This window comes from Camelina sativa, chromosome 2 (genome assembly GCF_030686135.1).
Source record: "Camelina sativa cultivar CO46 ecotype springtype chromosome 2, ASM3068613v1".
Lineage (NCBI taxonomy): Eukaryota > Viridiplantae > Streptophyta > Magnoliopsida > Brassicales > Brassicaceae > Camelina > Camelina sativa.
In genome coordinates this window covers 30,940,505-30,962,978 of record NC_141881.1, presented here as the reverse complement: position 1 = coordinate 30,962,978, position 22,474 = coordinate 30,940,505, and the positions used below count along the sequence as shown (strand labels likewise).

The 22,474-nt window shown below is 36.8% G+C and overlaps 5 protein-coding genes across 5 annotated transcripts; all 5 read right to left on the bottom strand.

The window, feature by feature from the left end:
* Window positions 1–51: 51 nt before the first annotated feature.
* LOC104744202 (LRR receptor-like serine/threonine-protein kinase HSL2) lies at window positions 52–3,786 on the bottom strand. Its single transcript, XM_010465212.3, has 2 exons — window positions 693–3,786; window positions 52–559 (listed from the first exon to the last, which is right to left on the bottom strand). Exons 1-2 carry the CDS (start codon window positions 3,322–3,324, stop codon window positions 180–182), a joined length of 3,012 nt encoding a protein of 1,003 aa, XP_010463514.2. The 5' UTR covers window positions 3,325–3,786; the 3' UTR covers window positions 52–179.
* Window positions 3,787–5,095: 1,309 nt separating this feature from the next.
* On the bottom strand, window positions 5,096–7,061 carry LOC109124807 (deoxyhypusine hydroxylase). Its single transcript, XM_087475354.1, has 3 exons — window positions 6,501–7,061; window positions 5,807–5,944; window positions 5,096–5,686 (listed from the first exon to the last, which is right to left on the bottom strand). Exons 1-3 carry the CDS (start codon window positions 6,937–6,939, stop codon window positions 5,481–5,483), a joined length of 783 nt encoding a protein of 260 aa, XP_087331480.1. The 5' UTR covers window positions 6,940–7,061; the 3' UTR covers window positions 5,096–5,480.
* Window positions 7,062–9,475: 2,414 nt separating this feature from the next.
* Window positions 9,476–11,328, bottom strand: LOC104744194 (small ribosomal subunit protein uS3z-like). Its single transcript, XM_010465207.3, has 5 exons — window positions 10,955–11,328; window positions 10,358–10,468; window positions 10,154–10,257; window positions 9,906–10,053; window positions 9,476–9,807 (listed from the first exon to the last, which is right to left on the bottom strand). Exons 3-5 carry the CDS (start codon window positions 10,223–10,225, stop codon window positions 9,602–9,604), a joined length of 426 nt encoding a protein of 141 aa, XP_010463509.2. The 5' UTR covers window positions 10,226–10,257; window positions 10,358–10,468; window positions 10,955–11,328; the 3' UTR covers window positions 9,476–9,601.
* A 2,287-nt stretch (window positions 11,329–13,615) lies between these two features.
* LOC104744185 (leucine-rich repeat receptor-like serine/threonine-protein kinase BAM1) lies at window positions 13,616–17,219 on the bottom strand. Its single transcript, XM_010465199.3, has 2 exons — window positions 14,439–17,219; window positions 13,616–14,315 (listed from the first exon to the last, which is right to left on the bottom strand). Exons 1-2 carry the CDS (start codon window positions 17,038–17,040, stop codon window positions 13,897–13,899), a joined length of 3,021 nt encoding a protein of 1,006 aa, XP_010463501.1. The 5' UTR covers window positions 17,041–17,219; the 3' UTR covers window positions 13,616–13,896.
* Window positions 17,220–20,585: 3,366 nt separating this feature from the next.
* Window positions 20,586–22,382, bottom strand: LOC104744180 (COMPASS-like H3K4 histone methylase component WDR5A). Its single transcript, XM_010465192.3, has 2 exons — window positions 21,594–22,382; window positions 20,586–21,199 (listed from the first exon to the last, which is right to left on the bottom strand). The coding sequence occupies exons 1-2, from the start codon at window positions 22,257–22,259 to the stop codon at window positions 20,912–20,914; spliced, it is 954 nt and encodes a 317-aa protein (XP_010463494.1). The 5' UTR covers window positions 22,260–22,382; the 3' UTR covers window positions 20,586–20,911.
* Window positions 22,383–22,474: the final 92 nt, after the last annotated feature.

The window sequence follows — 22,474 nt, the reverse complement described above, 5'->3', positions numbered from 1 at the left end:
TTCGGCTTTAAAGTATCCTTGTAATATATAAAGTTCTCTGTCATTAGATTCTTTTGAGGCACGAAACATACAAGTTTTTCATTAGTTTTCTAAAAGTCCAAACTTAAGTAACATTAGACAAGCCTATTAATAAAAAGCCTATGATTAAAATCAGACAATAAAAACGACACCTATCATCATCACTCGAGTGATTTCTTCTCTTTGAGCAACTCTACTACTTTCCTCATGGTCGGCCTATTAATCGGAAACGACGATGTACAAAGCAACGCAACGTCGAGAACTTTCTCTATCTCTTCATATTCTCTCATCGAAAGTTTCATCTTTGGATCCACCAGCTTGCCAATATCTCGATAATTTCCAGTTGGTGAATCTTGATTCATGGCTCCATCTTCTGGTGACGGAAAAGAACACAAAGCTGCTTCCATTGCAAACTTGACAATGTCCTTATTCTCACCAAAACACGAATCGTTCGGTCTTTTTCCGGTAATCAATTCGAGCAAAACCACCCCGAAGCTATAGACATCACTCTTTTCATCCACTTTTGACGTGTAACCATATTCTGTAACCACAAACAGAACAATACAAATTCCAAATAATGTTACTAAAAAATATTGGTTATTCGGTTCAGTTTTGGATACTTTGGTATTTTATAATTCATGTATTTGTAATAAAAGAGTTTATAGAATCGTTACCAGGAGCAATGTAGCCGTAGGTTCCAGCAACACAAGACATGGTAGAAACATCGGAGACACCATCATTGTCTTTTCTCTTCAACGGTTTAGCTAAACCGAAATCAGCAACACGTGGCTTCATCTCATGGTCCAACAATATGTTATTGCTTTTAACGTCACGGTGAACAATCGGCGGAACAGAGTCATGATGTAGATAAGCAAGTCCTTGAGCAGCACCCACCACTATCGAAAATCGTGTCGTCCAGTCAAGTGTAGAAACGGCACGATGTTCTTTCTTCTCGGAATGCAATTCTTTCTCCGAATGCAAAACGTCACCCAAGCTTCCGTTTTCCATGAACTCGTACACCAAGAACCGAAACTCCTCGCCGTTATAGCACATAAGAAGCTTCACGATGTTTCCGTGTCTGACCCGACCCAGTATCTCTACTTCGGATCTGAATACGGATTCCGATTCCGGTTTCTGACCCGGTCCTCCCCAGAGTTTCTTCACCGCAAGCGTTTGGCCTGACTTGAGTTTCACTCTGTAAACCAAACCCGACCCGCCCGACCCGATTATGTTCTCTTCCGTTAATTGCGGGTATATGTCTTCCTCCGTGAACCCGACCCGCTGGAAAATAATTACTTTATTCACCGGTTTCGGTTTTCTCTTGAATAACGGTTTGGTTTTAATGAATAGACAAACCAAAGCTCCGGTTAGTATAACGATGCAGAGGATTGAGATCGCGAGGATGTACCGAGTTTCCGGTTTAGATCGGCAAGGTCTAATCGGATCCAAATTCGGTCCACATAGATTCGGGTTACCCAATAAACTGGATCGAAAAACGTCTTGCTGAAACCCGTAAGGGATCTTACCGTAGAGTTTGTTAACGGAGACGTTGAATTGGTTAAGCTTCAGCTTCAACAACTCCGATGGAATCTCACCGGTGAGTTGGTTATCGGAGAGATCCAAGTAATTCAAAACCGGTAAATCACCGAGTTCCGGTGGTATTCTGCCGCGTAAACGGTTATTCGAGAGATTCAACTCGGTTAACCGGGTGCACGAACTCACCGAACTCGGAATCTCGCCGTCGAGCATGTTCTCCTGCATCTCTAGTCTCTCTAGATTCTTCAATTTGTTGATGCAATTTGGAAGAGATCCTGAGAAACGGTTGCGGCTAAGATCGATGACTCTGAGATCTCCGAGATCACAGATACTGGCGGGAATCTCACCGGAAAAATTGTTACCGGAGATCTCAAGCTGAGATAGATGACGAGCATTAGATATCGAAGGAGGAATCGAACCTTGTAATTGATTGTTGTTGGCTAGCTCGAGACGAGTTAGAGGAAGCTCCCAAAACCTAACCGGAACTTCGCCGGAGAGTTTGTTATCCGCCATACGGATATAATTAAGCGAACCACAACCGCCGTAAGATTCCGGAATTTTCCCGCTCAATTGATTGTTGAAAGTGACGATACGTTCAAGTTTTCTTCTAAAGCAGAGATACGGCGGCAACTCACCGGAGAATTTATTCGTGGAGACATCGAATTCAGATATACCGGAGAATCGTCCGAGATTCTTAGGTAACGTCCCGGTGAAGCTGTTGTTGAAGATCTTGAACTCGACGAGATTAGGATTCAAAGCAACGACATCTGGTAATCCTCCGGTTAAGAAGTTATCGTTGAGATTGAACGAGATAAGTTGCAGAGCAGCGACTTTAACCGGCAATTCACCGGTTAGATTGTTCTGAGAGACATCGAGATTCCTCAATTCGGTTAAATTCCCGATACTCTCCGGTAATTTTCCAGATAACCGGTTATCATATAACTCAATTTGATTAACCGATTTGAGTCTTCCGATACTCTCAGGTATTTCTCCGGTTAGACCATTCATAGCTAAATCGAGATTCTCTAGCAACGCCAGGTTCATGATCGAATTGGGAATTTCTCCGACGAGGTTTGAGTTAGTTAACCGTAGTTCACTCAGCTTCGTCAAGTTCCCGAAGATGGATGGAATCGGACTAGGCTCGAAACTGATGTAAGCGAGATCCAGACGAGTCAACTCAGTCAGATTACCTAAAAACGGAGGAACGATTCCACTGAGCGGGTTGACGTTGAGGTTCAGAACTTGGAGAGAAATGAGTCTCCCGTAGCTTTGAGGTATCTCTCCGGTGAAGAGATTCGATTCCAATTCGAGAACGCGTAGATTACGAAACTCCGGCGAGAATTCAGGTAATTTACCGGAGAAGTTGTTACCGTTGAGGATCAGAACCTGGATTTTGGAACAGAGGGAGAGAGGAGCTGAATCGATCGTACCGTTGAGATTGTTTTGAGAAAGATTGATGTTGATGAGTGTACGTATACGACAGAACCCGTAAGGAAAGCCACCGAAGATATTATAGCCGGAGAGATCGATTGAAGTGACGGTGCTACCGTTTCTGATGTTGTCGTCGCATGTGATTCCCGTCCAGTTACACGGATTACGGTTATCTCCGGTTATGATCCAATCTTGTAAATTTCCATCCGGGTCAAGAAGTCGGGTCTTTTTAACCCGGTTTAGAATCTCAGCATCTCCGTTGGAAGAAACTTGGAGGAAACAAGAAAGAAGAAGAAGAAGTAGAGAGAGGAACAAGGAGAGAGTAGTAGGATTGGTCATCGTGTTGAGAAGATGATGATGAAACACGATGAAAGTGAATAAGGAATGTTGTTATTGATCATAGGAATCGTGATTAAAGAAGAAAGAAAAAAAAAGGTAAGTGACGTTTAAAAGAGATGGTTTATATAAAGATGAACAGATTTGCAGGTTTTTTCCAATGAGACTTTCGCTCGTTTTTGGTTGCTTTTGATTCACATGGGAAGTACCAAAGTAGGTTTAGTGTGAGTGACAGTTTTTTTCTTGAAGTGTTTGTGGAGTCTTAAAGATAAGTTGGAAAGGAATCTAGAAAACTTTTGTTAGTGACTTAATGTTCACTCTTTGAAAACCCCAACATTATCTACTTTCTTTTTTCTAGTTGGGTAGAATTGGATGAACCTAATAATTTAATTAATGTATGGTGTAAAATCGGCTAAATCTTAGAAAGAACATCTCATCATACGTCTAATACAAAAATGGGTTTTTATTGTATATTGGGAATTGAAAATTTTGTCTTTGTTTAAGAGATTTTTAGAACGGTGCGAGTGTGAAGAAAGTGAAATGCAAGCAAAGGCGTGGGTTAAAATGTCCAAATCTCTTTTGGTTTACAATTACAGACAATCCAAGAATTTTGAATGGGAAGGAGTTTGATTAGTGAAATGCGGAGTAAAACCCGAAAACATGAAAATGGAGTAGTATCACGTAAGTTATCATAATAAGAAAACGTATTGTAACGTTTCACCCTTTTAATTCCCACTAATTATAACCGTCTGCTGCTTTTGTGTGTGTGTGTGTGTGAGTTTTCATAATCATAGTTGCATTGTACTAGTCTACTAGATTATATACATTTGTAAGCTTCTATTGGTTGTTTAAGCTTAGATATGCCTTTACATAACAAAATAATTATTCTTGACTTCAGTGTCTTTTGATGTGTTTGATGAATCCAGCGTCAAGAGTCTTTGATGTTTCACTCTTTTGTATTTTGGAAAGCAAAAGCATTTTTTTAAAGGTATATTCTTTGAAAATGCAAATTTGCTTGTAGATACAAACGTAAAATAGTACTACTCTTTCGAATTCGATAGATATACTACAAGATTGTACAAAGAATAAAAGGGTTATAACTAGCATTTCAGTAAAGAAATCATACCAGAAAAGGTTCTTATATGACTTACACATATTGTATTATCGAGAAAAATATTTTATTAAGCCTGAAGTTATTATGTTGTTGATGGTTAATCGGACAACAGTTAGTCAGTTACAGTAGCTTTGACTAGGAAGGAGGATGGTAAGTGTCTCTTAAGTGGATGCATTTACAAACAGAGAATGTTAGGTACTGATGTGTAGACTTTATTACAACAACTCTTTCTTTAGTCTTTAGTTAGGCGCAGTTAATGTCTAATCTTAAACTTTAGTAATAATTTAACAGGCGCAACAAATTTTGTTTTATGTTCGATGTTTTATTTGTTTTTGTTTCAAGAACATTAGGGAAGAGAAATATTGTAAAAATATTGTAAGAACATTATAGGGGATCAGGTGAGGGTGGTCTTAGAGGAGAAATATTGTAAAAATATTGTAAGATCAGGTTTTAAGAACTTTTGTTAAAGAGTTAGTTATTGGGAGAACAGGTATAAGATCTTAAGATTTAATAATATAATATTCTTATAGAAATTTAAAAATGTTTAAAACTATTTAATAATATAATGTTTATTAATATTCTTATTAAACAAATTACAATTATAAAAATTTATAAAATAACATCTTTTATTAAAATTAAAACTTTTATTAAAATTAAAACTTTTATTAAAATTAAAAAAAAACAAATTTTATTAGCTTCTTCTCTCCCCCTCTCACACAAATGTTACTTATATTGCACTACCGAAATATATACAAGTTGTAATTATTCATCATAACCATTAATTAGCGGCTATAAGTCTCACATAACCAATTGATATCAAGATTCAAGAGCAGAAGAGCTTCACAATAACATTGGAAGGAACAAACATATTTTTTCCATGACATCCGCACATAGATATGTCATATGTGTGACGACTTCGGAAGGAGAAAGCGGGTTGAAATCTTCTTTCTTATTGTCCAAAACTCTCCTTTTTGTAGATTTGAAGGGAAAATCGAAGCCACTCATCACTTGGATCACCAGTAGCCTGGATCATCAACCACTTGGATCACCAGTAGCCTGCAGGGTCAACAGACATGAAAGGTGATTTCTCTGTTGTGGTTGACTGGTCCTCGGCATCAACATTGCCCAAGTCTTCAATCCTTTTGAGAGCTAATTCACATGTTTCTCGAACTTCCTGAGCTGGATCCGAACTCAAGCTTTTCTTTAAAATGTCAACATTACCTGCTAAACCAATGGCTCCAAGAGCTTCCGCTGCCTGTTATATTAATAGCGAATCAGCAATTTGTAAGGATCACAAAAAGAGCTTATACTAATACAGAGGAAACAAGGATCATCTGAGATAAAATCCACCATAAGGATCAAATTGTATACTCAACTCATGTCGAACTATGGGATGCAAGGACATATCATTAAGAACCGACTCAAGAGCAGGAATTGCTTCAGCATCTTGCATCTGTCCCAATGCAAAAGCAGCTTCATGTGCTAACAGATTAGATGAGTCTCTAGATGCTGCAGGAGAATGAAAAAAAAGATAGACGACAAGTTAATCCCAGCGCAATGATCGATAGAAATCTTACCCTACTGAAACTAAAAATAAACACACTCTTGCTCTTTAGAATTTTAAATGTCACATATGAAAGCGAGAAACAATCAGTAATGAGACAGATAGCGCAAAAACGAAATTATGGCAACCACATCCTGATGAACAAAAACTCAAGAATACATAACTAATCTAAAGCTAATCAATCACAAACAGTAACAAAAACCATATCAGTACACATAGACTGAAGAAGTTCTGTCCTGATCAATCATTAACTAAAAGGAAAATGTGGAAACTTGTAGTTCTAGATACATCAAGCAGATAGCTATAAAATTGCAAAGACTCAAAGAATCAAAGTTTTTACATTTGACAAATTCAAGATTTTTCTTAACAACTTCAGTTTTAAGCTTAAAAGAGTAACTCAAAGTTCTTCTTAAAGTATCAATTTTTTTTTACTTTCTAGTACAAATGAAATAATAAAACAAGAAAGAGAAGATTTTGAGAAGCAGAGATTGAAAAACAAACCGAGGATTAGAGCGTTGCGAGGTCCTGCTCCTTTCAAGTTGCGAAGAGAGAAGAGAGCTCTGAACCGCTCTGAGATTGACTGTGACTGATCAACCAATCGCTCACAGAGAAACTTCTCCAAGTTGGCCGTCGACGAAACTGATCCATTAGATTCCATCTTCACTAAATCAGTTTGTGAAAAAAGTCTGGGTTCCGACACGACGAAGACGACGACGACGACAACTAGGGTTTTTGTATACGAAAGAGGGGAGAATCCGATTCGTGGAATAAAGACGACGGTGAGGAAAAAAAAAATCTCTCGTGATTTTGCCTCCTCGACTTTTCCGGGAGAAGAAGAAAAATAAAAATGAAACAACGATGGAAATGAAAAAAAAAAACGTCCAAAAAATGGACACATCAGCCCAAGAACACAAGGAGAACAGATCTTAATTAAGATCATTTCATCTGCTCTTGTGGACACTATTCACTAAATTTCAATTTTTTAAGACCCAAGATCACATGGGTGATCCCTCTATAAACATGGCCTTAACCATCTTCTAGAAGGCAGTAACAAATTCGTCTTGAAACATTAACTTCAGAATTAAAATGGAAGGGGGCCATTTGGGAAGAAAGACACTAAACTAGAACCACATTCACGTACGGCTCATCGGAATTCGAGGCTTCTCTACTTAATTAGCATTCAATTGTTTTGTTTTGCTTTGGAATATGCAATCGCCGGAAGACACTCCAAGTCGCCGTGAAGACTCTTCTGTCTGAGTAAATTGTACTTTTAGTCAACATTTTGCTTTCCCAAAACATCTCCTAATTTTTCTTACTTCAAAAGAAATGCATTTTTTTAGTCACTATCAGAGTAGTAGTACATTATCCACGCTAAAACTTTATTTTATATAAACACTGGTACGTTCCTTAACAATAAAAGTAATTAACAAAGACTAAATACATTGAATTTATCGAAAAAAATGGATGAGAGAAGACAATAATGTATGTTCGTGGTTTTTCAATTAAAGGCTCATAACTTTAGAAGGTTGTTGAACTGCTCTTCTGGTTTTTTTTTTGTTCTCACTTTGTTTTTTATACACGACACTCTCACTCCACTTATGTGTTGTGTCTCGCTTCTCATGTTAAATCATTTTTATGTACATTGTACGAACCGAACGGAGCGGAACAGAACAGAACAAATCTTCAGTACTGACTGACGACTACTTAACTAACACTGGAACTCCCGCGGAACATTGAGGGTGTAATTAATTCGTCTCTAGTACTATAAATAATTACAACGCCGCGTCTTTTACTTGCTCGAGATATTGGGCTTTAGTCTTTAAAAATAAAGCCCATTTTACTATTTTAGTATTCGAAAATAACATGTGGGTCGGTCGGGCTAAGGCCCGTATATTCCTGGCCTAATTAATATGTATTTATTTTGATGGTGTGGTGTCACGATTTTTTTTCCAAACGGATCATTTATTTACTCACATCCGCATATAAGAACCTTCTCTCACGGACACATATAATTACGGTTGCAAACTTGCAATCATATAAAAACAGATACTAGTGTTTTGGTGTGTGGGACGTTCTCGTGTTTCTGTGTGTCGTGTCTCGTGTGTTCTCTCATTTTGAAAAGAGTATCAATTAAAGCACAAACAAACCACTAAAATTACAGCAAAAGGAGAAAAATGCGAAGACAAAAAAAAAAGTAAAGAAAGGCAAATCTCAATAATGAGTTATATCTCGTGATGCTTTTAACAATCTATCGTGCGTTTTATAGAATGTTTACGAGACACGTGTGGCCAACTCACGTGTCAAAGTTGACTGGGTCTTCCCTATTTGAAGGATACTAATTGGTGGGATTTGGATTCCAAATGAGAAAGAAAAAAAAAAGCTAAAGTTTTTGATTCGTAATTATAACTTTGCTTTAAAATTGTTTTAACTTGATCAAATTCAATTTATCGAATATGTGATCATTCCTATACTGCAAACCTTAACAGAGAGAGTCTCAACGGATACGAGTTTGAGTAGTTGTTTCATATTTATTATCATCAGTCGACATTGTTGTTAAGGCGTGGTTTGCGAAAGCGCATGACTAAAATTTTCAACGTAACATTGATTTCAACCTGTATAATTTGTTTTTAAAAAGCTGATCATAGATATTGTTTGTGTTTATGCATGTGCATAACTTACAATAATGGCTGTAATAATTACATATTAGACAATATTCATTATTAGGAGTTAGATCATGCCTTCTATACAAAATAAAAGAAGATAGATCATGCAAAAATTATATTTATGTTATCTCATGAATAATGTGGCGAGTGAGCTTTACAGCTAATTAATTACTAAAAATTGATTATTTTTTTTAAAAAAGAGGTATATATATATAGTATGTGCTTATAATTCAAAAGGATCAGAAGAAGCATATGGAAACATTTGTCACGTTTGGATTTTTCAAAACTGTCTGTATACAAACGAAAAAAGGGAGCATTAACCAATGTCTCTTCTGCTTTTTGTCATCTCAACGTCACCTCAACATAACACTTTATAAATTTAACCATATAATTAATATGTTATGATAGTTCTTCTCTGGTTACAAGAATATACTTATATTACAATCATGAATTATATATCTTCTGCATTTTTGCTTTTTGAAAAAATAACAAAAAGTACTGCAATCAATCATAATTATATAAGTACGCATTATTACTCGTGAAACTATGAAAGTTCAAAGTGAATCTTTTTATTTGCATATATATGGATGACTAGATGATGTGTTACGAATCTCTACCTAACATCACGTTTGCGATATGACATACAATAATTTCACACATAACACATTACATATAGAGATATATTGACGCACACGTACTACGTACCATGAATCAACTTCAGCTACTAAGGGCATATGCAGCGGTGTGGGACAAATGTTGGTCCCTCAAATATATTAATCTTATTTTCAGAGTTTCTTAAGTTTGATATGAGCATTGGTGTAGGACAAATTTTGGTCCCTCAAATATATTAATCTTAGATTTCATGTATTGACACAAATGGTTTGGTAAAGTGCTTATAAGACCAAGTAAGCTAAACAAAATCAATAGCTCAATTACTATTTATAAATCAAAATATACAAGAGAAATGTCATACCTACGAACAGCAAGACCACCGAGAACTTTGTAACGTAGAGACTCAGCCTGAGTAATGGCACAGAGACCTCTGTTGTTAACCTTTTCAGCATAAAGCTCAACACTGTCTTGAGGAAACTTGAACCTCTTCTGAACAAGTGATGTCAATTCCCTAATTCTCCTCCCCTTCTCACCTTTTAAACCCCAACAACATTTCCCACTTTGATATCAGATCTCAAAACAGACTAAAACAATCAAAAATGCAATAAAGATCAATCAACAAACAACATACCGAGAACGTTCTGAGTACGGGTAGCTCTGATGATAATCTCAGTCCTCATTGGAGTAACCCTAACCTCAACACCAGAGTAACCATCCTCTGCAAGCTCTCTAGTCAGAACCTCATTCAATTCAGCGTAGAACACACCCTCCGCTACAAACTACAACAAACACAATAACCAAAATCAGTTAGAACACACATAGCAAAGCAAGACAAATCCATTGATGAATGAAAGCACAAAAATGAAATCACAAATTCACCTTTCTCTTCTTGCTAATTTGAGTCGCCATATTTGTCTTCAAGCTCGTGTTTGTTATCTCAATACTTTGCATTATGTGCAGGAGCTTTTTATAAATCTCCTAATCTGGAAAACAAGACTCACTCGCCTTCAAACACAAAACAGGGGAAGCAAGCAAGCATATTGCAAAACTGAAAGACAAAAACAACATTAAAAATCAATTTACCTAGCCTTGTATTCTTGTCCTTTCTTCACTTCAATTGCAATTTTATGCTCTGATGAACTACTTCTATCCCTTTGGCGTTGCCTCGGTGTAGGAGACCTGCTCTTCTTGTGCCTACATATATTGGAGATGTGTTAAACTTAAGAGCAGCTTCTTCTAATCTACACTAACGAAATTTAATGGCAATCGAAACTGAAGTGTTACAAAGAAACAAAATTAGCCAGTTTCTAGACTATGTTCTGTATCGCTACATCAAATTCATGAAACAATTTGTGGCATAGAACAAGAATTTCACAAAAACTTGGTTCAAAACCCTAATTCCTAATTCCCGATATCATTGAATCTTGAATCATAATATCATTGATTTCATTGACAATCTAATCTAGATTGAATCTTGAATCATAATATCATTGATTTCAAAAAAGGATTAAAAAGAAACGTTTCTTTGTTTCTTTTTAAATCAGCAGAAGACCAATTCCTGTATCAGTACTCTATAGACGATCACAAATCAGATAAAAGATACAAAATTTCTCATAAGAAGTGAGCAAAATACTAAAAGATAGAAACTTGATTCAATCTGTATAGCTCAATAGAATTTACCTTTGATCAAATTAGAAACTTTAACAATAAAAAGGAGAGAAAACGCGGCAATCAGAAAACTGGAGAAACTTCAGATTCATAGATGACTTCTTCTTTGATTTCCCCACCGCTCTGATGAGATCGATCTTTAAATCAGACACCCAAAAAATCCAATGATCCTCAATAGTATAAAAACTCAGGACACCAATGAAGGAATATAAGATTAAAGAAAAAAATGTTTGTGGAAGTAAATGATATATATATAAGTTATAAACACTTGGGGTTTAAGAGTAACAATGGCGACTGATAAAATTGAAGAGAAGATCAGAAAAAAAAATCGGAGAAAAAGAAAGAAGAAGATGAAGATGCAACTTACCCACATGTTGCCACGTGTTAAGAAGGACGATGGAAATTACGTCCCGTTTATAGATACGTTTCTTCCATATTTCAATCATTTCGATTTAAAATTAAAATTTTAATTATGTAGGACGGTGTGGGAATACGCTGATGCACATGGTCTAACTATTTACGTCCTTTATTTTACTTAAGTTCAGTCACACATGTCAGGGAACACTATCGGTTGACGTACGAAGTCATTGCATTTCAACTCCACTAATCATACATAGTAAGATTACATAATTAATCCCACGAATGCATTACTATAATCCGATCTTTTATGTTATTGTTATGTTTTTATTGGGCACATTAACATATTTTGTATACCACACAAATTATATAGGGATCTTTTTCTTAACTCACTATATAATTCAAACGAAATGGGGAATATCTGGGCCAACACAACATCCACTAATACATAAATTAGGGTAATAATAGGTAAGACCGTTATTATCATCTTACATAATTAGGCACTTTCGTATATTATATAGGGAGTGATAGTAGGTAATGCGATAAGAAATTTTTCGAAATTGTATAAGCGGCTAATACCAAACATATACATTAGCTCTATTAACGGCATATTTTTTCACATATCAAATCAACAAATAAATATCTAAATTATGTAATTGTAATTTACCTTTGGTGTAAGGATTCTCTTAGCAACTACGAGGGATGGGACATAACTATGTCGGGGAAAACAATGAAACCAAGAAGATGACAAAAAGGACCCATTCAATACCACAGTGCACTCCTTTCTTTCTCTTCTACGTGTGTCTCTGTCACATCACAATCATATTCTCCACGTGGCATTTTTACCTCTAAATCTAACCAATAAGAAATGTTTGAATTGGATTTTTATACTATGTGCTATGTGGATTGTGGAAGGCCTATAAGCGTAGACACAGAGTAAACTGAGTTAGAAAATTGGGGAGTCTAATTTTCAGTGCTTATGAGTTGTCACAGATGAAAATTCTTTGAGATAAGAAAGTTTGTAATTAATATTTTTTTTTTTCTTGTCCGGGAATTACGCATAATGTGAGAATATAAAGCTGATAAGAAAAGACATTGTTAACTATTTTTTTCCACCTTTTATTTTCACCTTTGTCATCCATCGAACATGAAGTATCCCATGGACGTATAGTTGTTATGTGAGTGATGAAATCGTGAACACACACACGCAATAGATGTGTGTATATGTATGTATCAAGGAAACAAAAAACACTTTTTGTTCGTTTGTGAAATGAACGTTATATTTCTTTTTAAAAAGATAAATTTGCAATAACGCAAAAAAAAAAAAAAAAAAAAAAAAAAAAAAAAAATTTGCAATAACGCTCTTCATATAGTTACTTGTTTGGAGTATAGTAATCAAAGAATCATAAATATAGCAATAGAAAATAACAGTGTTTGGATTTTATTTTTCAACGGAGGACTGTTGTAATATAGAAAATGCTTAATTTAGACTATTTAGTGTAAACATTTTTATCATAGACTTCCTTGAGAATCCCTATCAAAGCCACAACTTAGCCGATTAGTTAGGCCATATAAAATCTGAACAAACATTAACATAGTTACAATTTTGTTTGTTTGGTCCAAAATGTGTCATTAAAAACCTAGACTTACTCTAAGATCTACAATCATCATTGTAAACTACGTACAACCAAATGAAACCATATAAATGTAAGTTGGGTGATTTATGAGCACGAGCTAGTGAAGATTCATAAATGCGTTACGAAGACTAGAAATTGCTTCATGAGAAGGGAATAGAGTTAGACAGAGAGATCTCATTAAAACCATTAAAGGACTTGGTATATAATTTTGCATGTGGGAGAAAATATTTGTGAGCGAGAGAGCTTTTACTTTCTTACCTTCTCTCATATTAACTCAAAACCAATCATTTATCTCCCCACCACATTTATACCTTTGATCTCTCTCTCTGACTTTTTTTTTTACCCACATGCTTTGTTCTCTTTAATTATTCTTCCAAGTTAAAACTTTCACCTAAATTCAATCTTGTTGATGGAGATCAAAAGTCAAATTTGTATTCTCTTCTTGGGGTGTAGTTACAGCAGCTATAAGGAGGATTAATCTGAATCAGTTTTTTTAATAAAAAATTTCAGTAACAGTAAAAAATCGTATATTTTACAACGGTTCTAAACAATGTCAAAATACCAAAAACCAAATAAGAGGATCGTTAATATCAATGGCAGAAACGTGACGCTACAGCAAAGACATGCACTAATGCAAGAGTCTTCACACTACACTACACATACATGTAACTTAAATTAATTTTCCTCAAAACCCCAACTGTACATTTTTCATTCATACAAATTAAAAACTACAATAGATCCGAATTCGATAATTAAAAAAGAGGAAGAGAAAAAAGTAAAAGCCGAGGAAAAATTAAACACACTTAAAAAAGAGTTAAACCAAATAATACTAAACCGAACCAAATCACAAAACCAGACTAAGAAGTAGATTAACAAACCAAATCTCATCGCTAAAACCATTCTGAAAAGAACGAATTTACCCTTATACCCCTAAATTTACCTCCGGTCATCGTAAAACTTTCAGAGATTAAGTAGATCCGGTGGACCTCCTCCTTGACCACCGGCCTTAGGCGAAACCTCATTCTCCGGCGTTGATTCCGTCGTCGGCTGATCCTTAGACGGTGGTAACTTCGGGATCTCGGTGAGAATCTGAACGACTTCTCTCATCGTCGGTCTCTCAACAGCTTGTTCTTCAACACAGAGCATCGCGACGTAGAAGACGTGTGTAACTTCATGAATCGGAATCGAAGAAAGCCTCGGATCAAGCACTTTCAAAACCGACTCCTTGTTCGAATCAGTCATCTTACGAACCCATTGCACAATATCGACACCGTCTCCGAATTCTCCGACGGGCTTTCTCCCGGTGACAAGTTCTAAAAGAACCACTCCGAAACTATACACGTCGCTCTTCTCATCTACCTTCAACGTATACGCATACTCTATACAAACAACAAAACAGAGCAAAAAGATCGTCAAGTCAGAACCTTTATTTAGAAACAGAGCAAAAACAGAGCAAAAACAGAGCAAACGAGATCGTAAAGTTTGAATCTTTTTGTTAGTACCTGGAGCAATGTAGCCGTATGATCCAGCGATTGCAGACATACATTCAGAAGTACCAGAATCTTGAAGGAACTTAGCGAGACCAAAGTCAGCAACATGAGCTTCAAAGTTTGAATCGAGAAGGATGTTGTTTGATTTGACATCTCTGTGAACAATCAATGGTGAACAATCATGATGAAGATAACAAAGTCCTTTAGCAGCTTCAAGAGCAATCTTGTAACGTGTGTCCCAATGCAAGTGTCCTCCTTTCTTACCGTGAAGCACCTCACCTAGACTACCATTAGGCATGTACTCATAGACAAGTAGATTCGTCTCGTGGTTAGAGCAAAAACCAAGAAGCCTCACGATGTGTCTATGTCTTATCCTTCCTAAGGTTTGAATCTCTGCGTTGAATCCATGGTCATGGGAAGATCCACGAGACATCGCAGCGAGTCTTTTGACCGCGACTAGATCACCATTAGGCATTACGCCTTTGTAGACAATACCAGCTCCTCCTTTGCCTATAATGTTGTCTTCTTTGAGAGAATCCAAGACATCATCACATGTGAAGTCTAGTCTCTGGAAAGCTGTTAATCTCCAAGCCCGTGACTCGCTTGCCTTTTTCAATGATCTAGCTTTGATTATAGCTGCAACCGCGAAAGCAATCGAACATACAAGTAGTCCAAGGACAAGCAATAGCTTCATAGAAGCTGATAAAGGTCCTTTGCTATGACTCTGGTGACCTCCTTTAGCAACACCGTCTTTACAAGGACCAAGATAAGGACCACAGAGATCAGGATTCCCCAAGAAGGATGTGTAGTTGAAGTAACTGAACTGTCCAGTTCCCGGAACTAAACCGGAGAGATTGTTATAAGAGAAATCAAGTGATGTTAAGCTCTGCATTGACGAGATCGAACCAGGGATTGATCCAAGCAGATGGTTTCTTGACAGATTCAAGTAATTCAAAATCCTCATACCAGTGATCTCGTTTGGGATTTCACCAGAGAGCTCGTTTCTACTCAGATCAACAAAAGTTAAGAGCTTGCAACGGCTGATCTCCGGAGCGATTCTACCGGAGAACAAGTTGTGGCTGAAATCAATCTTGGAGAGCTGCTGTAGCTTCCCTACCTCTGAAGGAATCTGACCTTCGAACTTGTTACCGTCAAGAAGAAGCTTCTGAACGCCGGTGAAGTTTCCGATCGCCGGAGGTAATGGACCTGAAAGCTGGTTGTTTGATAAACTGATCTGACCAAGATTGACGGAGACACCTCCAGCCACCGGTAACTCTCCGGAGAGATAGTTATCTTGGAACTCCACTTGAGTTAGTTTGGGTAATCCGAATAGTCCTTTAGGGATTGACCCGTTTAAGAAATTCTGACCCATTCGGATCCGGGTCAAAGACTCACACTTACCAAGAGACTCAGGTATTGAACCAAAGACGAAGTTTCCAAGAGTGATTAAAGTCTCCAACTTGTTACCGGAGCACATGTTCGGCGGTAAAGTTCCGGTGAGTTTATTTGAAGAGAGATCAACGAGATTGAGTTTACCGTTTTCTCCCAGTTTCTCCGGTATGCTTCCGGTGAAATTATTCTCCCAAAGCTGCAACACTTCAAGCTCCGGCAAGTCTCCGATGAACTCCGGTATCTCTCCGTGAAGCTTGTTTCTGAAGAGATTCAAAAGCGTGAGGTTCTTAAGCTCCGCGAAACTCGTTGGTATCTCTCCGGTGAACATGTTGTTAGACAAATCCATCGATTTCAAACTCGAGAGTGATCCTAGCTCCCAAGTTAACGGACCGGAGAACACATTCACTTGCAAGAAAAGGGTGTCGAGCTTCTGAAGCTTCCCGATCTCCGGTGGAATCTCTCCGGTTAATCCACAGTTAGCACCGTCGAGTCGTACTAGCTCAGATAAGTTTCCGATCTCTGGAGGTAAACCGTTTTCAAAAGCGTTGTAGTATCCGATGTAAAGCTCCCGGAGAGTTGTTAAGTTTCCGATCTCTGGAGGGATTTTTCCGACGAGCTCGTTGCCGGAAACTGCTAAATACTCAATAACCGGCCAGCTTCCGTATAAAGGCGGGATCTTTCCGGCGAAGTAGTTACCTCCGAGGTGAAGATGACGGAGCTGAGTTAGATTAGTGACGGAAAGAGGTAAATCTCCGGTCAAGTTGTTGTTGTAAACATCGAGAACTCTGAGATTCACTAATCCAGAAGAAAGCTCATCGGGGAACGAACCGTTGAAGACATTGTTGGAGAGATTTAGGTGACGAAGACCGGAGAGATTCGAGATCTCGGGAGGAATCGGACCGGAGATCTGATTCTCAGCGAGTGAGAGGTTCTGAAGAAGGCGTAGATGGGAGACGTCAGGGGAGAGAGTACCGGAGAGGTTGAGACCTGAGAGATCAAGAGAGGTCACGTGACGGCGAGAGACGTCGCACGTGACACCAACCCATGTACAGAAGCTAGTGGAGACTTTCCATGAGGAGAGAGGGGAGTTTTTGTCGTCAGTTCCGGCGCCGGTGAGAGATGATTTGAGTGAGAGAAGGGCACGGAACTCGGAGATTGGTCGGCTTGTTGTGAAGGTATGAGAAATGTGGAGGAGAAAGAGAAGGAGAAGAAAAAGTTTCATTTTTTTTTTAGCTTTCTCTCACTCTTGTGTGTGAGAGATGATTAGGGTTGTGAGATTGGTGTGAGGAGGGGAGTGTGAATGAAGATGATGGTAAGTGAAGAAGACGAAGTTGAGGAAGGTGTGAATTTGTTTTATATTCGTTTTATTTTTTGGAATTGAAGATATTTGCCACGTCAGATTTTGATTTTGTTACACTACTTTTTAATTTTAAAACTAAAAAGTAATTTTTTTCTTTTTTGTCGTCTGGTATAAAAAAACTAAAAAGTAATTGGAGGTAGATAAATAAAAAGTAATTACTAGTACTGATTTGATAAAAAAAAGTGAAAGTGATAGACTGCCAAAAAAAAAAAAACTATACATTTTAATTCAATATTGAAATATTCACAAATATTGGATATAAGTTTCTGAAATTGGAGTAAAAACTATACAAATTTTTTTACAAATAATTCAGATTCCAAACCTTTATGCTTTAAAGAAATGAATATTGTGCTATGATGATTTATTTATAACGTTCGTACGAAGGAGAATATACTATTATTAGAGAAGGTTCATTTATTTTGTTTTGGAGCCATGTTGTTCTTGAAACATTTTGAAAAAGTGGTGATATATATATTCTCAAGTCTTGACAAAATCCCCTATAATAATACGACTACGTATTTTTCTACATTTTTTTTCTCTTTTTCTAATAATTATTTGTTGTTTACTTGTTTTCTCCATTAAAGATGAACATGTTTAACTGTAATTAGATGTAGAAAGGTTCATGTTTAACTGTAATTGGATGTAGAAAGAGTAACTAAAACCACTCAAAAATACAAAAAAAAAAAAAAAGGGACAGGTGATATATATTATTCTTAAAACTATGGTTTTTTAGGAAAACGACAAAAGCTAAAAAAAGATCGTTATTGGTAATCTAATCCCATACGTAAATAAGTTAATGATGCGTTAAAGCGAGAAAAAAAAAACCCAATAATGAAATATAGATGAACGGTCAAGATGCAATCATCTTCAAAGGGGGCATCCAATGGATTAGTCAAAAAGTTTACCACCGAGGGACCCGCTGTCTAAAAGAGAGGTTTATACTTATTGGGCCGTTAATTTTGGGCCCATGTGTCCGAAAATACAATAGTGAATTAATTATTATGTTTTGTTTTGTACTTGTTGTGCCTTTTTGCGTTAACGATGGGGTCGTATTTATTTGATTTGGTCTTACATTATTAGTATATATTTACACCAATTCATACCATATAATAAAATTCCTCTGAAACATAACGATATTTATAGAAAAACAAGCAAAAAGATAAAATTTAGAAAAGTTATATGTGAAAGTGTAAAAAGACTTTGATGAAAGAAAAGAAAAATAAAAGTTGTAAAAAAAGAAAAATAAAAGAGATTGAAAATGATTGATAATTATTAAAAAGTAATAATTCTGCTCTGGTGGTATGAAAAATTTAACAGAAAGGTATTGGTCAATTATTTGTTTGACTGAATACATTCTTGACCATGGAACATCTATGTAATTACTTCTGTGCCATTGGCGGGGACTAGCATTGACCATGCATAACCCAAACAGCTCGTTGGACTTGAATGGACTGCCCGTTCTACTGCAATGAGATGACCAAATCACCCCAAACCATAAATTGTCGGTTTTGGTGTATAACTATTGGAAACGACAAGAAGAGAAGGAGACTAGGGGGCGTGATCGTAATTGTAAAGTGTGAAGGGTGGAAGTAAGCTACTTCCACAGCTAACGAGGTTTCTTTGCCAGTTTGCTACAGTTCACTGTCACTGACCTTTCTATAATCATTTTCTGCATTCTCGTTTCTACAGTGTAAGAATATTTAAATGCTAGTCTCAAATTTATATGCAAATCTTTTTCAGACTTGGTGTAATGTAGGGAGAGTAATTAACTTATATTGTTTGAAAAATCACACTATTAACGTCAATAGATTTCTAAACTAAACCTAAAACCATCTTCGAAACATTATTAAGCCAGATTCATACTAGTATTATTTAGATTCTGATTTGGTAAGCACGTGTGAATGTGAAGGGAGCTTTATGTAAGAAACTTTATGAAAGTTGTGGGAAGTAGTTGCTTAATGAGATTCGTTTATTGATTTATACACTTTTCTTTTTTTTCCTACCCTCTTCCCTATTTCCAACCTCTTTTAGAAATTTAAAATTTCTTGAAAATTGAAGTTGTAAGAGTTATGTATACAATAGTAGAAGAATAGATTGGGATGAAGCATAATGAGATAACATTGGTTTAAGAGTTTAAAAATAGAGAAGAATCCAAAGCCACAAAAGCAAAAGTTATTTTAACCATGGATGGAATCACGTTGTATCCATTACCAAACTTTCTTTTCTTTTGTTATTTGTTTATGAATACCGCATCGTCTCGTGTTGTGTTCCTTTTTGTCTCCTTAAATACACATCTCTATAAGGATTCTTATTACCAACACAAATCTTTTCTCACCAAAAAGATAACTATGATTAGTACTAATACGTATATGAATGGAATGATTATTACCATATTCATAGTTTTACTAAAGCTAACAATACCATGTGAAATCTTTTTTCTTTTTCAGTCGTTGCAACCGAGATCAAACGGAAGAATAAAGCTCAACAACCATAGTTGATTTTGAAAGTTTATTATATTAGGAAAGACTGAAGCATAAAGTTAAGGTTTAGGCAGTGATATGTTTTGCTTCTTTTTGAAATCGTGTAATAATAGAGAGAACATGTTGTGAAAGTGACGCATGATGAAGCAAAATAAACCAAGACAAAGGTCTCAACACAAAGTCATCTTTTTTTTTTTCTTTTGGTTTGATATTGATATTAGAAAAAAGAATGGTTTCATTTTTTCCTCTCTTCAGTTTCTATTTCTAGTGGTCCATTTGAAAGGTTGAAATACGATCCAATAAAAGTGAAAATGGGGACCAGAAACTTGTCATCTTCACATCATCCACTCTGTTTCTGAGTCCGACCATCACGGACATAAAACATGGTCCAACTAATTTGAAACAGTGCCCATAACTTGTCTATACGAGCTGTTCAGTTCGTATGATCACTTTTTTTAAACACTCCAATACTTGGAAAGAACTGTATTTTTTTGTACTGGGAAAAGAAGAGAGGAAACAATCATGTTCTGAACATTTACTGTATTACCTCTCGCAAGCCAATTTCCATTTGCAGGATTTACATTTAGTGGCGTGAGACTGACTTTTCTGTTGTCTGAAATGCCAGGCTTGTGACAGTTTCGGTGTGAATAATCATAACGATTCAATGAATACAAGGAAACCAATAACACAATATCTAACAATCTAAAGCTCGAGCCTTTGAGATTCACTAACCAGAATAACACAATATCTAACAATCTAAAGCTCGAGCCTTTGAGATTCACTAACCAGCTTATGGTCAAGTGATGATGCTTATTGCCGATTTGTGGCCTGGTTGACAGTTCTACCTATAAACATACTAGTCCAATTAATTTGAAACAGTCCCCAAGAACTTATCTTATCTCAACGAGTCGCGGTCAGTATAAACACTTTATTAATGTTTGAAAAAATTTATTAGTATTGATAAAAAACAGAGAACTAGAGAGGAAACATGTTCTGAACATTTTCTGTAATTACTCTCGCAAGTCACTCTCCATGTGCAGGGTTTACTTAAACCTAACGGTGTCAGATTGAGTTTATGTCTCTTTTACAATTGTATTGCACATTCTAGTTTCTACACGACTAGATAACTGATGAAAGCTAGCATCAATCAAAACAGAACTACATCGAACAGGATGATATTGCATTGGATCACTGGTGAATGTACCTCTCTCGATAGGATGGGTTATAAAATAATTATTTATTGTTGTTGTTGTTCATCCTTTCTTCTGTGTCCAAATCCTTACTGATTTGTCGAGTGAGCCTGATGCAATCAAGTTCTCGGTTGGGTGGGATGTCACGGTCGTAACGGTTTCGGTGTGACCTTCTAGTTTCTGAAGCATTTCCTTGGAATTCATCTCCCACATGTAAACACAATTGTCCTCCGATCCACTCATGATCCTCTTCCCGTTTGTGACAGAGAATGCAGATGAAATGCAGTACTGGGAGTTTGTGTGTCCGGTGTATGTCTTGATGAACTTAGCTGTAGCAATGTTCCACAACCTCTGTACATTGAAAATACCGCACAGAGAGAGATTACTGAAATGATCATACAAATTTAGAGATTGATTGAGAGGAAACCAAAGAAGGCAAAAACACAACTTCTAACAATCTGAGCTTCAAATCCATGTCTAATAACCTCTCTAAGTTAAGCTAAACTTTAACACAACACTCTCGACCCAAAATGAAACTAGAGAGACCATTGATGGTTCTACTATTCATTAATCTCTTCATTAACTCCATCTACTGCTATGCCAAGTGTGAATTCCTAAATCAGAAACACAAAGCCTTCCTAATATCGTTTTGATTCGATTCTCCTACATATGAATTCGACAACAAGCAACCTCGAAACGAAATCAACTAAATATTGTAAAGGTCAAGTCTTTGAGACTCACTCACCAGCTTATTGTCGAGTGTACCAATGAGGATGAATTTGCCATTAGGAGAGAACTTAACAAAGGAAACAGGAGGATTCTCATCGTCAATCAAAGTCTTCACACAGTGCCCAGTTCCAGAATCCCAAATCCGACACAACCCATCGTAGCTACTAGACACAATCAGAGACCCATCACGATTGTAATCAACACAAGTCACAGGATCAGAATGCGCAGGAAGAGTTCTCAAGCATTTGCCAGTTTTCACATCCCAGATCCGAACAGTCTCATCATAAGAGCCAGAGACGATCATGTTAGATTGAGGATTGAACTTAACACAGAAGACGTAGTTAGAGTGTCCCCTAAGCGTTTTGAGAAGAGAACCAGTTTCAACGTCCCATAGCTTAAGGGTTTTGTCATCTGAACCTGAGACGATGAACCTCGCGTCGGAAGAGAAGGCTATGTCCGATACGCCGTTGTCGTGGCCGGAAAACACGCGAACGGGACTGTAGTTGGAATCTGATTGAGCAGTGTCGATTGCGTAAGTGTGGATTGTCTTATCGGCGGAGGCGGAGGCTAAGAGGCGACCGTCGGAGGAGAATTTCACGGAGGAGACGGCTCGATCGTGGGAATTTAGGGTTTGGGAGTGAATGTAAGGTGTAAAGCATCCTTCTTTAACTTCTTCTGCCATGATTATCAGAAAATGGATTGATCTTTGGCTTGACAACTCGGAATCTTAAGAACGGGTTTCAAAGGGTTCTAGGCTCTCTGGTACAAAACTTTTGGGGTGAGTTGTGAAAGTAATAACAATATTGGGGTATTTTGCGAATTTCCGTATGTTAAAGCGTTCTATATTTAAGCCCGTCAGAAATATTGCGCTAAATTCGATATAAAAAGTAAAATACA